The sequence below is a fragment of the Oryzias melastigma genome, linkage group LG6 (genome assembly GCF_002922805.2).
Source record: "Oryzias melastigma strain HK-1 linkage group LG6, ASM292280v2, whole genome shotgun sequence".
Classification (NCBI taxonomy): Eukaryota; Metazoa; Chordata; class Actinopteri; order Beloniformes; family Adrianichthyidae; genus Oryzias; species Oryzias melastigma.
In genome coordinates, this window is record NC_050517.1 from 2,586,532 (window position 1) to 2,602,833 (window position 16,302).

Here is a 16,302-nt window from a genome sequence, read left to right on the forward strand (position 1 = left end):
GTTTTTTTAGGAGTTTTTCCTTACCGCGAGGGAGGGTCTAAGGACAGGGATGACCGTTCTTTATAGTCTGTTTAGTTTTTACCTATTGTGCATATTTTATGACTCCATCTGTGCATCTGTAAAAACTACAGGCATGAAGCCCAATGAGGCAAATTGAATTTGTGATATTGGGCTATATAAATAAAATTGAATTGAATTGAATTGAATCGCAGGTAGTGCTATATATTAGTTAGTTTAAAGCTAATGACGGTTGAGATGTGTTTTACATCCACTTCACGAATGAAAAAAACGGAAAAAATAAAAATAATCGGTGATTAGATAAAATAATCATTTGTGGCAACTAGTCTGTTCCAAATTATTTCAGTGTGCTTGGAAGTCCAAAACATCAACGTCTCCTCAAACTGACGACTGAGTGAACAGCTTTTATCAATATCTCTTTTTAGCCTTTGCATATTCTGATTGCCATATTGACTAAAGTGATCCGGTCAGTCAGCAGTTGCAGGTCCGGTTGGTCACATAGCAGCTGAAGAAGGCGTGTTCCTCTTTTCTTTTCAGCCACATCATATGACCCCTGACAGAAGCTTCCTGTTTGCTGAGCAGAGACCGGAGTCAGAACTCTGAAGTTTTCACGGACGGAGTTTTTGGGATCCTAATAAATAAAGGTAAGGGGCGGTCCTTCCTTCTTATCTGTCACAGTAAAAGGACTGGCATAAGGCAGCCACGCGCACGTTTGATGTGGGATACAATAATGTCAAATATCACGTTTGGAATTCCGGTGTTATTAAGAACACAGTGTTTATGTTCTTTGATTAACATTTCAACCATTAACACGATCGCTCCAGTAGATTCTGAGGAAGTAAAGCGGCTCGTCGAGCCGGTTAAAAAGTTACAGAATGTTAAAGATTTTATCCCCGGAAACGCCTCAGGTGTTAAAGGGTTAAAACCCCCATTGGGGGGGCGTTCCCCTCTAAGAGTCGTGCCTGTGACGTCAGCAGAACATGGCGGCCGCTGAGATTATAAACAAACACTTCTAGACACGTTTGGAGCAGGTTCCGTTCATGTTTCTCGGTCTACGGAAACGACTCGGCGTCACTTCAACTACCGGCTGCCAAGTTCTCCGTGAAAGCGTGTCGGGGTTTTCTGTGAGCGGGCTTCCGTGTCGGTTTTGTTTTCTCCACAAACGGTCTGTGGGTTTCCCGGTGTTACACCGAAAACTGGGACCTACCGGATATCGTTACCGGAACTATAGCCCCCCCTAAAACAAAATGTGTTTTTTAAATTAGCAAACATTTTTCCCGCATAATTGAAATTTTATTCTTTTTTTTTTTTTAACTTGGCTTTGTAACTATTAACACGTCAAAAACCCTTTTTTCAAAATAATTCTAAAACAATGAAGACATTAAAAGCCAAACATTATGTGCATATATACAAAGTTTCTGAGCTTAAGTAAGTCTACTCAGATCTCATCTTCTCTGACTGTACCTGCTGCAAAGTTATCAAGAACATCTTTATACACATTCTGATGTATGTTAATGCCGATTACAGTCACTGAAATGTTCTTAGGTGCACCTGAAATATTAAGAATACTTTTGCATTCTCCCACAAAACCATGTCAATAATCTAATTAAAGTGGTGACAACATCTTGCAGGTCACAGTTTTTGGTGTAACACTGGATTTGCTTCGTCACGTTTCGCCAAAGCCCTCGAAGCTGCGGGTTCGGCAGCTGACCCAAATCCCGTGTCCCGCAGGGCTGATGAGCGCCCCCTGAAGCCTATGGGAGAGCCGGGCAGCAGGAGGCAGCGAGCGGCGGACCATGGGGAGCGGAGTCTCATCGGGCCTCCGTCTGGAGCCTCCGGGGAGCCACCGGACCGGGACGCCTCCACGCCGGGCTTTGTTTATGTGCTGGCGTTCTTCTCCGCCCTGGGGGGGTTCCTGTTCGGATATGACACCGGGGTTGTCTCAGGGGCGATGCTGCTGCTGAAGAGGAGGATGAACCTGAGCGCCCTGTGGCAGGAGCTGCTGGTCTCCAGCACGGTGGGGGCCGCAGCTGTCTCCGCCCTGGCGGGAGGGGTCCTGAACGGCTGGCTGGGGCGCAGGATCTGTATCCTTCTGGCCAGCTTCATCTTCAGTTTCGGAGGAGTCATGCTGGCGCTCGCCCCGGACAAGGTGGTCCTCCTGGTTGGCAGAATCATAGTGGGCCTAGGCATAGGTGAGTTCAGGTGTGATGACTGCAAACATAAGAAGAGGTGAGATGACATGAGGGTTAAAAAAAAAAAAGTTTTCTCTCAAATTAATCCTATGTGTCCACGAATAAATATTATGCTATGAATTAGTATTTTGAATTTACTGGATATAAAGAGCTGGACTAAGTGACCCCTGGACCAAGCAGGAAGTACCTGCTGGTTCCAAGAAGCCAAAATCCCATAGACTTCTATAGAGAAATAAACAGCTGTTATTCAGGCATTCTATTGGTCAGAATAAAGATTCTTCCTCTGATATGCTTTCTTTCTTTCTTTCTTTCTTTCTTTCTTGCATCTTCTTGCTAATCCTTATTTTCTTCATGACACTTTTCCTTTTTTGTAAGTTACTCACGTTATAAACTGACCATAGGACGCCTCAGTAAAGACATGTTTGAAGGTTTTATTGAAAGATTCTCCCAATATAAGGGGTGTGGCCTCCCAACAAGCTCATTCACAATTGGCAACAGTAGTTGTTGCCATAGAAACGTGACTGAGACCCACTCAGACCAGTCTCTGTTGACTGGCTCCAAATGGCAGCATTCTTATCACAGAAAAAATGGTGACTGAATTGACATCATTTTGCTGAAGCCAGAGGTGTGGGATTTTCGACAGGTGACGTCACAGTCGCTCTGTCCAGTTCTATATACAGTCAACAGTTTCAACAAGTCGTCTGTATCACAAAAATGACAACTGAACTTAATTTTCTTGGAATGGGACGCTACATTCAAATCACATTCGGTTTGTCCAATTCTCTTATACAGTCAGTAGTGTTCTGTGAGCGCAAATGCACATTTTTTGGATATTTTAAGCATAATCAGTTTGTGGCCACAAAATAAGAATATGTATTTAGAAAATACTCCTTTGAACGCGCAAAATGCTAATCTGTACTCATTAAATCCCAACTTTAATGCATACAAGATGCTAATTTGTGTTCACAAAAAGTTTGTACCTCTGGTGGAGAAAGCTATGGTGCTCACATCAGAACTTAAAATGTACACACAAGGAGTTACTAAGGAGCATCAGGAACAGTTTTTATGTGAACTGTCCAGTCATGACAAGTGTATGGAACAACATCTTCAAAAACCATATCTACAAGTTGTGTCTTTTAGACGATCAATGCTGTTATGGTCCCTCCTAGAGGAGGAGTTCCCTTCTCAAGCAAAAACACACATCTTTTTTAAAAAATATTATTATTATTTTTTAGAAAGGAATAAAAAAAGAACAGATGAACTCTGCATCTCTGAGTATTTGTGTTTTGTTTTTAGGCAGGGTTCTGTATCTTTGCCTCTCACATGATTCAATAACATTGATTAAGAGAACTAGACAGTGTGTGACTTTCCTCTAGAAAATGATTTACTTCTGGTTCCAATGAAGTGAAGTCAATTCAGTCTCGATTTTTTTCATTATACGGAAGCTACCATGTTGGAACCAGAAATAGTCAGTAAGCAATTGATGGTCTGAGTCTTTTCTATGGCAACCACTTTCTCCAATCAGGAGCGAGCTTGTTGGAAGGCCACACACCTTCCACTTGAAAGAGAGGTTTGGAGAATCTTTCAAACGTTCAATGTGAGACCACCTTTTATCGAAGCATCTGATTGATCAGTTTTTAAGTGGAATCCCTTGTATTACAGAAAAGACATAAAAAATAGAGGACTGTCAAGAAGATGTCAGAAAAGGTTTTAGAGCAAGATTAGTTATTCTGACCAATAGAATGTGAGGGGGGAGGGGTCACTCAGTCCAGTTCACATTTACAGTCAATGTTGGAAACTTGTCTCAGTACATGGTCCACGAAATGGTACTTAAAAGATTCAACTAACTCTTTGGCAATACGATACACTCCAAATCTTTTACTTAAACTGATACAATCTAGTATGTATTCATGTGGAACTTTAAACTGGCTTTACCAAACATGATGATGTCTAAAAACACTTCTTAAAAAGCTCTGTTCCCCAATAAAAGTGAGTCATATGACTGTAAGGTACTGTTTGCAGCGCTGTGAAAAAAGGTTTTATCATATGCTTAGTGAACACAACACACACACATCCTTCACTGTGGTTCACCTTCAGCCAACTGAAATTGACCTGACTTGGTAGAAACAAGTTGTGATTGGATGTCTTTTTGTTTGTATCACATGTTCATGAAAAGACAAAGAGAAGAACCATGACAGGAAGAGAATCTTTAAGTGAAATCAGATGTTCCAGATGAGTTCTATACCTTTTTACAAACCTAATCTTGTTGGTTTCTGTGGTTTTGAACACATACTGCTGTGACTCTCAGTACTCATTTTCAGTATGTATCTACAGGTATTATTCTTTAATCAATCAATATACTTTATCCTTAAATCCTACTTTCAGGTGATTGAGGTAAAATAACTCGACACATTTGTTGACATACGTTATCATAGTGGAACATGTCTTTCCCTGGGTGAAAATGTCTCCAGTAATCTCTGTTGTGTAAATGTTTGTTAGATGTTAATGGAGGTTCTTGACTTCAGCTCGGCACATGACTGTCTGTAGATTCTCAAGTTCATGCTGGGTGGAGAATCTGGTGAGAAGGAAGAACTTGTTGATGTTTTCAAATCAACTGAGCCTCTCCTAGAGCATTTCTATAAAGACTTTGCATGTATTCAGTCTTGTAACTGAGGGTGTGTGTCCTTTATTCCTTGATCACATCCTTATTCTTTGGTTTAATCCTGTTTGCCAGGAATAAGCTCAGTTGTTAACCAGAGGGAACAAAGTCCCTCTCTTCAAAAACCGCTGTCCAGCAGTTTTCTCCAGCTATAGTTAATATTTCATCACTTTATAGAAGTATTTTTTTCCCATCAGGCATTGCATCTATGACTGTTCCTGTGTACATCGCAGAGGTTTCTCCTCCTCATCTGAGAGGTCAGCTGGTCACCATCAATTCACTCTTCATCACTGGCGGTCAGTTCATCGCCAGCGTGATCGATGGGGCTTTCAGCTATCTGAGTGAAGATGGTTGGAGGTAGGGCTGGGAATCACTGGGTACCTCACGATACGATACGATACGCGATACATGGCTCACGATATCGATAATATCGCGATACTGCGATAATTGGTAAAAATCCTCTCTAATAACTACCATTATATAGAACATGTTTTTTGGGGGAAATATATCCCCATTTGTCTTTTTTACCTTAAACACAATCATACTAAACAACTTTTCTTATTTTGTGCAACAAATTATACACACTTTTGTGCAAAATTGTTGAAATCAGTATAACTATGTCTTTGACAAACATTGACAACAACCAAATTGGAATTATCTGTCAAATTCAATGTTAACAATAGTAAACATGATCAGCAGTGACACTACTTAGTGCAGAATTGTTGTAAACAGAACAAATATTAAATAAGTCAAGTAGTGACAGCTATCTACCTCCAAAACAAAGGATGATGAATATAATGTTTAACAGCCTCTCTCAAAATTGACCTAATTTTTCGTGCACTTTTCTCTCACTTGAAAAGGGCTGAGCATCCAAAAATAAAGGCTGATTTACTCAGACTGTTACTTGAGATTATTTTTCCAATTTTTATCATTTTTCCATTTGGTCAGTCAGCAGTCAATAGGTAAAAACCTTAAAACACACATAATAATGGCAATAAATATAATTTTAAGTGCTTCAATTAATTAGCATTCTCCCTAATTTTACAGTGAATTCATGTACTTTAGTTTAATTACATTTAAATTTAAGTTCATACATCAAATCCTGCTTTTTTATTTAAGAATTACTTTAAAATTAACATTAGCAACAAGTAATTACATTGTTTGAAAACGTCACATTATAAATTTATCAAAGTTACACCGTACAGCAGCAGGTTAAACATTGAAGTGTATAAAAGCGAAAATTCCGACGCTCCTTGAAGCATACACAGACAACTGCGTAGCACGCGCCCAGTTCCCACAGCAAACAGAAAGTAAGAGATCGCTGACATTCTAGCGCTCAGACAAAGTCACTTCTTACCGGGTGGATCTCCTACAGATGGATGATAAATGCTGACAGGTAGGCATGCTTCACACACGCGCTACAGAGCCTGTATCTCACCGGTGCTTCTCCCGAATGAGCGCGTGCATCGCTATTTAAAGTCCGACGCAGCGTGCGCCCATAGTTCCGGCGCGCGACTCAGACGCTCAGCGCTATAGCCTCTTTAAATGAAAATATAATATCGATACTTGGTGAGAACCCATCGAGAATCGATCGCAGGACTAAATATCGCGATATATCGCAATATCGATATTTTGGCACACCCCTAGTTGGAGGTATGACTGAATCCCTCCCTTTCTCCCCCATTGTTTTCTTTAATCTTCACCATTAACTGCATATGAGAACTGGACTGAGTGACTCTTTCCCCCTGGCGTTTCAGACTGTAACCGCTGGTACCAGAAAGCCAAAGTCCCACAGACTTTTATAGAGAAATAAACAGCTGTCATTCAGTCATTCTATTGGTCAGAATACACATTCTTAATCTGAAACCTTTTTTTGTTGTTTGTTTTAAAAATCACTTTTTTAAAATTTTTTTCTGTAGTTGAATTTATTCAGGTTATAAGCTGACCAATCAGATGGTTCATCAAAAGTACGTGGTCTCACGTTGAACATCTGAAACGTTTGACAGATTTCGTGTAACGCTTTCAAGTAGTGAGGGTGTGGCCTTCCAACAAACTCACTCCTGATTGGTGAGACCGGTTGGCATTGATCAATGACAGACCAGGGGTGTCAAACTCAATCACACAGGAGGCCAAAATCCAAAACCTTAGATCGCGGGTCGAATAGGATAAACATTTATTAAACACTCTAAAACTACGTTTTAAAAAAATTCAAAACGTAACTTTTTAACATAATTATGAACTAGATATATAGCATTACCAATGATAATGCTAGTGTGAATGCTGTAAACTGAATTTGGCTGCTGAAGATGCTGAAATTGATAGCTGAAAACACTGAAGTTGATAGCAGAAAATGTTGATCCGCCCCCGGGCCTTGAGTTTGATACGTGGGACTTAGACCAATCACTGCTTACTGACAACATCTGACTGCAACATGGCATCATTCTTATTGCAAAAAATGGCACCTGAATTGACTTTATTTGGTTGGAGCTGAAAGTAAAACAGTTTTCTATGGATGACGCCACACTCGCCCGCTTCAGGCCTGTGAAGCTACGTTCACACCACCCTCGATGACACGCGTTCAAGCAACCACTTGTAATGAAAAGTCTATGTAAAAGCGAATAAATCTGCTTTTTGGACATCAAGTTTAAGTTTTTGCCTTTTCATTCAAAATGTGCAGCCACTGAATTGGCATTGAAAGATCAACTGGTTGAATTTTGACCAGTCAAGAACTCTGATTTGGTAGTGATGTATGAATGGTGTCCTTTTCAAATCATGGAAGTATCAACAGTCTGTAAATGGATTATGAGGGAGAAATGAATAAATGTGGTTTGTTTCTGGCTGGAATTCTGACATGCATCAGCATAGAGCTGTGACAGAAAAAGTCTGAACACCAACCCTCTTCCAGCTGTGGGAACATGTGCTGGTATCGGGTAGCCACAGTCCAGTGGAACAAATATGCTAAATACGTCCTCCAAAACTTACATTCAGTGTGTTTTTGAAAGCTCGTCACGTGCTCTGTGTGAATGAAGATTTATACAGTCGATTATCCTCACTGTCTCTTGGTTGCAGCTTTAGAAAACAAGATTCTGAAGCTCAGTGAAAGTGGACTCTGTTTTCTCTGCTGCAGGTACATGTTGGGTCTGTCTGTTCTACCCGCCGTGCTGCAGTTCCTGGGCTTCATTTTTTTGCCTGAGAGTCCTCGCTGGCTCCTCCAAAACGGCCAGAACCAAGAGTCCCTGCAGGTTCTCCGCCGGATCAGAGGAGACCAAAACGTGGAGGAGGAGTATGACTCCATAAAAGCCAGCGTTGAGGAAGAAGAGAGAGAAGTTCGGGGAGGTGAAGACAGAGCAGGGAATGGCAAGTTTTGGGTTTTATTGGTTGCATTATTGTTTTTTTTTTTCACAATGTTTTGTTGTGACGAACAGGTGGCGTTGTGCTTTTACGCATTCTCAGTCATGGTCCGACTCGCAGGGCTCTGATTGTTGGCTGTGGCCTCCAGATGTTTCAGCAGCTGTCTGGGATCAACACAGTCATGTAGGTCTTCTGTCAGCGATGACATCCTGAGTCCAGGCGCAGTGAGAACTGTGAGGAAACGATATACAACTCCTGGTGTGGCTGCAAATATCAAACTCCTCAGATTTTATGGTTGTGTATTTTAATAAGAAGCTAAAGTTAGCATTTGATACTGTAGCCCCACTTAAGACAAAAGCAGTGAAAACTAGACCTACGGCACCCTGGATAAATGAAGACATCAGAGCCATGAAACGTGAATGCAGGAGAGCAGAGAGGAAGTGGAGGAAATCAAAACTAACTCTACATAAAGGCATTTGTAAAGAACAACAAATGATGTGCAGTCAAGTAATTAAAACATCTAGAACCCTCCACTACTCAAACCTAATCATACAATACAAAAATGATCTGAAATTCCTCTTTAAACCAATAGACACCTTGAGCTACGGAGATTTTCAGAGGTCCTCCATGACAGCATCAGATGCTACATGTGAGAGTTTCGCAGACCACTTCAGGAGTAAAATCAATGCTATTAGATCTGGTCTTTTAACTCAAGTAGACCTTGATTTTAATGAATCAATAGCATTGTATTTATCAGAGGAAACACTGGAAAGTTTTGTTCTGGTTGATGCCGTGGTACGTGGTCGAGTTTTCTCCCAGTTAAAGCCAACCACCTGCCTTTTAGATCCAATCCCCACATCACTTTTAAAAACGCAATATGACTCCTTTGAGCCTGAGCCCCAAAACATAGTAAATTACTCTCTTCAGACAGGGGTCTTCCCCTCTGCCTTTAAAACGGCGGTGGTGAGGCCTCTGCTGAAGAAGAGTAATTTAGACCCTAACAATTTAAATAATTATCGACCAGTATCCAACTTACAATTTTTAAGTAAAATGATTGAAAAAATAGTTTTAATACAATTGAATGAGTTTTTAAATAAAAACAGCATATTTGAAGAGTATCAATCTGGTTTTAGGACAAACCACAGCACAGAGACAGCCCTGGTTAAAATAGTTAATGATATTAGATGTAACCTTGACTGTCAGAAACTCTCAGTCCTGGTACTACTGGATCTGACTGCAGCATTTGATACAGTTTGTAGGCTGAGAGGTTTGGGCATCTCTGGTACTGTTCTGAAGTGGTTTTATTCCTATCTCACAGATCGTAGATTTTATGTAAGTATGGATACATGCTCTTCAAAGGTCTTTGACATCAATTGTGGGGTCCCCCAAGGCTCAATTTTAGATCCATTACTTTTTAATTTATATATGGTGCCACTTGGAGACATCATCAGGAGACATGGCGTCTGTTTTCACAGCTACGCTGATGATACACAACTTTACATTGCCGTGTCTTCTGATGATGAAGAGTAGGTCAACATTCTTTTAAATTGTATTTTAGACATTAAGTCGTGGATGGCAGAGAACTTTTTACAGCTCAACCAGGACAAAACAGAGGTTTTAGTGATCGGTTCTGAAGACAAGAGAGCTTGTTTTATCTAAACTAAAAACTATAAAACTTCTCACTGTGTGAGAAACCTGGGCGTGATTTTCGACTCTTTGAGTTTAATTTTATTCCACAAATTAAAAATATAACTAAAACAGGATTTTATCATCTTAAAAATGTTTCCAGAGTCCGCCCATTCCTCTCTCTTGCCAGCACAGAGGTGCTAATGCATGCTTTTATTTCAAGTAGATTAGATTACTGTAATGCCCTGCTCTCTGGTCTTCCCAGAAAAAGGATATCAAACCTTCAACTATTACAGAATTCAGCTGCACGCGTGCTGACGAGGACCAGGGGGCGGGAACACATTACACCGATTTTAAAACCGCTGCATTGGCTCCCTGTGAAATTCAGAATTGACGTTAAAATTATTTTATTGGTTTATAAATGTTATTATGGTATCGGACCTTCTCATTTATCTGATATGATTTTAAGGTACGAGCCCTCGTGGACCCTGAGGTCCTCTGGAACAGGCCTTTTAGTTATTCCTAAAGTTAGGACTAACACACAAGGCGAGGCTTCATTACTGTGGACCTCGCCTGTGGAACAGCCTCCCAGAATGCTTCAGGGCCGCAGAGACTTCTTGTTTTTAAAGGAAGGCTCAATACCTACCTTTTTAATCTGGCTTTTAGTTAAAATTTAGAAAGTTATTTGATATTGTAGTTGTTTTATGCTCTATTTTTACTCCATTGATATTTTTTATTTTACCTTTATTGGTTTTTGTCTTGTCTATTTATGTATTTACTTGACTGGTTATTTATATCTTTTTTATTTTTTTATTTTTTTATATTCTATTTTATTCCTTTTACATTTTTAACTCCAGTGTCTTCCTCTGAGGGATCCTCCACATCAGTGATTGACCCCTGTCAGTGAACAGGGTCGCTGCAGTGGGATCTCCCGGGTCTGGCTTTTTGCTTGGATCTGGGGGGTCCTGTGGTAGTGTATTCTGTAAACTTGATTGGGGGGGTCACTGATGTGGACAGGTCCCTAAAATAATGTTTACTCACTTCAGTACAAAGCCAGATTTCTACTTTCCATTATTCTAGTGATTAGTATTTATTTTTATTTTCTCCCATGGTGTGTGCATGTGTTTGTACGTCTGTGTGTGTGTGTGTGTGGGTGGGGGTGGGGGGGGGGTTCATTGTTATGGTGAGCGATGTCTTGTTCTTTGTCTTTAAATTTGATGTTTTTATGTAAGCACTTTGAGTAAAATTGTTTTTTGGGAAAGTGCTATACAAATAAAGTCTGACTTGATTTGATTTCTCATTAGAGAAACCTTTCATCCAGGTACTACAGTGCAACTATTCTGCAGATGGCTGGAGTGCGTGACGACAAAGAGGCCATCTGGTTAGCTGCTGCCACTTCGGCCACCAACTTTGTGTTCACCCTGGTTGGCGTGTGGCTCGTGGAAAGAGTGGGTCGCAGAAAGCTGACGCTGGGCAGTCTTTTAGGTTAGTACGGTCACATCAGCTGGTTTTGGAATGCAGAAAGACAAGTGACTGTGTAAGCATGGTGTTACTCAAAGTTTTGCTAAAGTAAAGCAAGTCTCTTCCTTCTGGGGTTTTTTGAACACTAAAACGGAGCAAGACTTACAGCAATGTTGCTTCAAGAATCAATTTCAATTGGTCAGAAATAATCAGCATGTGAATCCAGGTTCAGGCTGACAGAACAGAGCTGATAATCCTCAGCAAACAGGATTGGGGGGGGGTTGAGCAGGGGGGCAGTGACCAGAGTTTCCATCCATCCATTTTCCTCTGTTTATGTTGGGCGGGGTCAGCGGGTCAGCAGTCTAGAGCCGTCTTCACACCGAACGCAGTTTGTGTGGTAGAGGCATCCAGTTTCAGTGCTGGCTTTCCATCCTTACAGATGGAAGGCCGTCTGCAGGGGAAACATGGATAAACTGCAGGCGGCCTGCAGGACATCGATGCGTCGTAGAGCACTCGGTGCATGTGCAGCAGAGCTGTTGTGATGAAAGAAGATCATTCATTCAAACAGAGTCTGTCCAAGACAGTTTGATTGATTTAAAAGGAGAAATACTCGAAAATGCAAAATCTAAATGATTTCTTATTATATTTGTTCGCTTTCAGAAGAAAAACGCCACACAGACGTGTTAGAAACTCTAAAAACAGGATTTTTCATTGGAGGGGAACAAAGCTACTCGGACTTTAATCTTCCTGGCACCTTCTTCCAGCACGCCTTTTTGCTTTTTTGGGCAAATCTTGAGTCTGTCAAAGGTATCCTGGTAATTCTTATCGGTCTCAGCCTGATGGGACATTTCCAGAAGACCTCTCCACTTTTCATATAGAAATATTTCGTTTTTTATCTTTAGAGCCTGCTAACAAACAACTTATAAAATGTAATATTTTAACATTTTTAAATAAAAATAGTTTTGTGTAATCGGTACGAAAACAAAAGATGCGATTGTTCTCAGGATTCCCGGAAAGCAGGTCACGATGCTCTGATCAGGGCTTGGATTTAGAGCTGAAGTCTTGTGGGACCTGGTCTGAAGAGCAGCTCCTTTCCCTCTTTTTGCAGGTACTGGTCTTAGTCTGGCTTTGCTGGCGGTTGGATTCCTGCTGTCTGCTCAAAGCTCTCCGCCTGTTACCTTCCACCCAGTCGACCCTAATAACTCAACATGCAGACTTTATGAGTAAGAAAACAAAAACATCCCTTTAACAGTTCCAAAAAGCCATGCATGAGTACTTTTAAAATGAACAGTATTTTTGCTGCTAATGTTTGCAGGTTGCAAAGCCTTTCTTCAGAAAAGCACTCTCTACAAAGGCTAAAATCCTGTCTTTAAAGATATAATTCTGTCACTTTAACACTATCAGATGAGGCTGTGTGGCTGTGGTTACATTTTTAGGAAGTGCAGAAACATGTATGTTTATACTACACCGATGATTGCCTAATGATTGTAACTTTTTGACGGAATAAAATGGCTACATATATTTAAAAAAAGTCCCCACAAAAGAAAAAACCGACGTTGAGACACAGCATAGAAAAATGTGATGCTAATCCTAGTCCCACTTAATCTAAAACAGGTTTAGCAATCCACAGGATAAAATGGATTCTAATACAGGCTTATATTGTGTTCTTTATGTTCCCTTCACTGTGATTATGTCAATGATTTCAATCTCCTCCTATGTTTCATTTCTCTTTGTTTGCATGAATGTTTCTCAGGTCCTGAAAAACCTCCCAGACAGTGAATGATCAGAACAGAATGATCTAGAATCTGTGAAATGCCTGCCGCACGTTTCCATGGCAGCGCTGAGCAGTCTGTCCTGCATGTCCGTCCCTCAGGTCCTGCGAGCCGTGCATGTTGGATCCAGGCTGCGGGTTTTGTTTCCAGGAAAACGGCACCAAAGTGTTTGAGTCCTCGTGTGTTCCCGTCCATCAGGCGTCCACTGATCACGCCGCCTGGGGAAGGTCAGAGCTTCTTTTTGATTTCAGTTTCTTGAGATACGACTAATGTGTCTCATGAGAATGTTTCTTTTGTTTTTGCAGGTGTTACAATAAGTCAGAAGAGGGTAAAAGCCCAATATGGGCTTACAACTACTGCCCCACATCCTACTCCTGGGTTGTCCTGATGGGCCTTATTCTCTACTTGGCTTTTTTTGCTCCAGGTTTGAGTTTCTGTGTGTTTGTCATCTCTTTGGTCCTTTGTATTTGTCCTGAATCTCCCTCGGTGAATACAGCGGAGAGCTGTTCTCACGTTTTTGAAAACATCAAACATGTCCCCACAGGAACCTTCTTAAAAATAGTTACTGCCTTCACCGCTTTTGCCAGAAGTGATAGTAAAACCAATTCCTCCTCATTGCAGGGATGGGTCCCATGCCCTGGACCGTAAACTCTGAGATCTACCCACTCTGGGCCCGCAGTACTGGCAATGCCTGCTCCGCCGGCGTCAACTGGATCTTCAATGTCCTCGTGTCTCTGACTTTCCTGCACGTTGCTGAGTATCTGAGTTACTATGGTAAGGCTCAGGAAGAACTGTGCAAGCTTTTCTTCATAAAACCTTCTACACCACTGTCCAGCAGCACTCAACCTGTATTTCAGTTGTTTTCAAGAACTTAAATATTCTGTGATGTTTAAGCATGTTAAAATGTTAAGCATTTCTGCAGGGTTCTTTTCCTGGAGTCCTTAAAGCCCTGTGCATGTCTGTGTTGCAGGTGCGTTCTTCTTGTACACCGGACTGGTGTTCTTGGCTCTGCTCTTCGTGCTGGGCTGTCTCCCAGAGACCAGGGGCTTACAGCTGGAGGACGTTGAGGACCTGTTCATGGGGCAGCTGTGCTCCTGTGGAGCCTCCTCGCCCACACACAACCGCCACGTCCACTACATCCGGGTAAAAGGCAGCAACTACTTCCACTCGGACGACGAAAACTCTGATGCAGATTAGACTGGGACCATTTCTTTTTCCTGCTTCTGGGTCCTGACCTTTCTCTTTGAAAGAGTGGGAGACTTTCCTTTCAAGGCGATAAGGTGGCCCTCTAGTGGCCTTTAATGGAAACTACAAGGGATTTCTTGGTCAATTTGACAGTTTTATGCTAAACCTTCAGTTTTTTCTTCTGTCCTTTCCTCATTTTTTACCTCTGTCTTTTTTAAGAAAAAAGGGAATCAAATTGCCAATAGTAATGTTGTCAGACATGAGTATAAACACTGATTCTGGGATGTTACTTATCTCAGCTATTAAATCACATAATCCCTGAATTTACAGAATAATGTGTAATCATTATTTTTAGAAAACCACAAATCAAAATATTCATAAAGGGAAACTATTTTAGAAACAGATTCAGGTACAAGTGACCGGATCGTCCCGCCTTTCTGGATCATCCAGACATTCCCCCAGAGACTCTGGAAACTTGGTCTGACCGTTCCTCGTTGGTGTGCACTCTGGGTTTATCTGCTGGATCTATCCAGGAAGATTTCGCTATCTCCACTTGTAGAGATGAAACACTTGAAAACATTTCTCCTTGGGCTGCAGATTCTGCAGAAATCTTCTGAAAATACATTTGTGTGAGAATGTCTTGGATGGGTGAATGTGGGTTAAATTTGCACTTTGGGTGAACCGGAGCTCTTAACTGAGGTGTTGTTTGCACAGGGCTGCTGTTGCACATTTTTTGAATAAATCTTTTTTTGGACTGCTAGAATGACTTTTACCATTTTTGTAGCATGGTTCAGGATACAGCTCAGCACAGTATGGAGCATTGGATTCAGACGGTGCCATAGCCTATATAACTGTAAGTACAGCCATGAGGAGTTTTTAAAATGGCTGGATGTTCTGTTTGAAGCAGTGACAACACTGAATATGCCTTCTGTATGTCCTTGTTCTTGCAGCTGAAATAATCACCATTCCTCAACAACAGAGCTCCTTTGTACAGACAATCCTTTTGCACTTTGATAAACGCAAATCTGTTTTAAAAGAACTATTAGCATCTGTAAACTGTACACAATGTCTTGTGAAAAAAAATGATTATGTGTGTTTCGAAACCTGAAATAAAAGATGTATGTTTTTGGAAAATTTATGATTTCAGAATGTTAGTAATTCTGCAATTCAATAGAAGAGGAATCCTTTACCTTTAGATAGAAGTTTATTTTACTGCAATGAGAGCAAACTCCATAGGGTTGAACCAGGATCAGCTTAAAGTGAACGAAGAACCACATTGCAAATTAATCAAAGCTGAAGACTTTTGAAATATCCAAGTGAACATTGCAAGCAAGAATATTCATGGTAATCTGTAGATGTGATATGGGAATTAAAGGTCTGATGTATTGTGAAGACCTGACAGAAACACCCCCACAGCAGGGATTACAGGGTTGACATTGACCCTGACATGTCCCAGATCGCACCCAGAGAAGAAGAAGAAGGCAGAGATGCTAATCACTTCCTTTCTCTGCTAGTTTCACTGCACTGTTACTCCGATCACTCAAAGCACTCAAACAGCATGAAAGTGACTTCTGCTCACAGCTCCCTCACTTATGGTGAGCAACTTAACACACCCAAGATTTCCCACTTCCCATGAGTCTTATGAGCTGAAGGCGGGGCTAACCCCCAGGTCGCCACAATATGTGTATATATATCTATATATATATGAAGATATATATATATAGATATATATATGTATGTGTGTATATATATCTATATATAGATATAGATATATATGTGTGTGTGTATATATATGCATATATGACTTAATCATTTATTGATGTGAGTGTTTTTGTCCTGAACTTCCATCTAATTCCTAAACTCCCTGGGGCTGCAGAGTTACCGGGGCGGGTGAAGAAGGGAAACACCCCGGGCAGATGGTTAGCCTACTGTGGCTGCTCTGTGGCTGCAGTGACCCAGCCTCCTTTAGTCCAGCAGAGCTCGCTCGCTAGATGCACCGGCAGACAGACAGCTGCTGGGGGGGCTGCCTACTCGGGGT

General features: G+C 41.2%; 1 protein-coding gene and 1 long non-coding RNA gene across 3 annotated transcripts; one reads left to right on the top strand and one right to left on the bottom strand.

The window, feature by feature from the left end:
* The first annotated feature begins 961 nt into the window (after positions 1–961).
* Positions 962–15,402, top strand: slc2a13b (solute carrier family 2 member 13b). Of its 2 annotated transcripts, XM_036212610.1 has the most exons (13): positions 962–1,183; positions 1,750–2,210; positions 5,067–5,226; positions 7,997–8,205; positions 8,295–8,403; positions 11,168–11,331; positions 12,416–12,530; positions 13,181–13,306; positions 13,385–13,503; positions 13,701–13,853; positions 14,050–14,222; positions 15,049–15,117; positions 15,215–15,402. In XM_036212610.1, exons 1-13 carry the CDS (start codon positions 1,059–1,061, stop codon positions 15,221–15,223), a joined length of 1,992 nt encoding a protein of 663 aa, XP_036068503.1. In that variant the 5' UTR covers positions 962–1,058; the 3' UTR covers positions 15,224–15,402. The 2 variants fall into 2 exon arrangements, with proteins under 2 accessions (XP_036068503.1, XP_036068502.1); XM_036212609.1 differs by having other exon boundaries at positions 15,049–15,402.
* LOC118598916 lies at positions 1,320–6,285 on the bottom strand. Its single transcript, XR_004948147.1, has 2 exons — positions 6,227–6,285; positions 1,320–2,229 (listed from the first exon to the last, which is right to left on the bottom strand). It is a non-coding gene; the product is annotated as an uncharacterized LOC118598916 (long non-coding RNA).
* Positions 15,403–16,302: the final 900 nt, after the last annotated feature.

Coding starts and splice junctions, on each gene's coding strand:
- slc2a13b (XM_036212609.1), top strand. CDS start 1,059: ATGTTTCTCGGTCTACGGAAACGACTCGGCGTCACTTCAACTACCGGC. Junction 8,404..11,167: donor TCTGGGATCAACACAGTCAT/GTAGGTCTTCTG, acceptor CCTTTCATCCAG/GTACTACAGTGCAACTATTC. Junction 11,332..12,415: donor GACGCTGGGCAGTCTTTTAG/GTTAGTACGGTC, acceptor CTCTTTTTGCAG/GTACTGGTCTTAGTCTGGCT.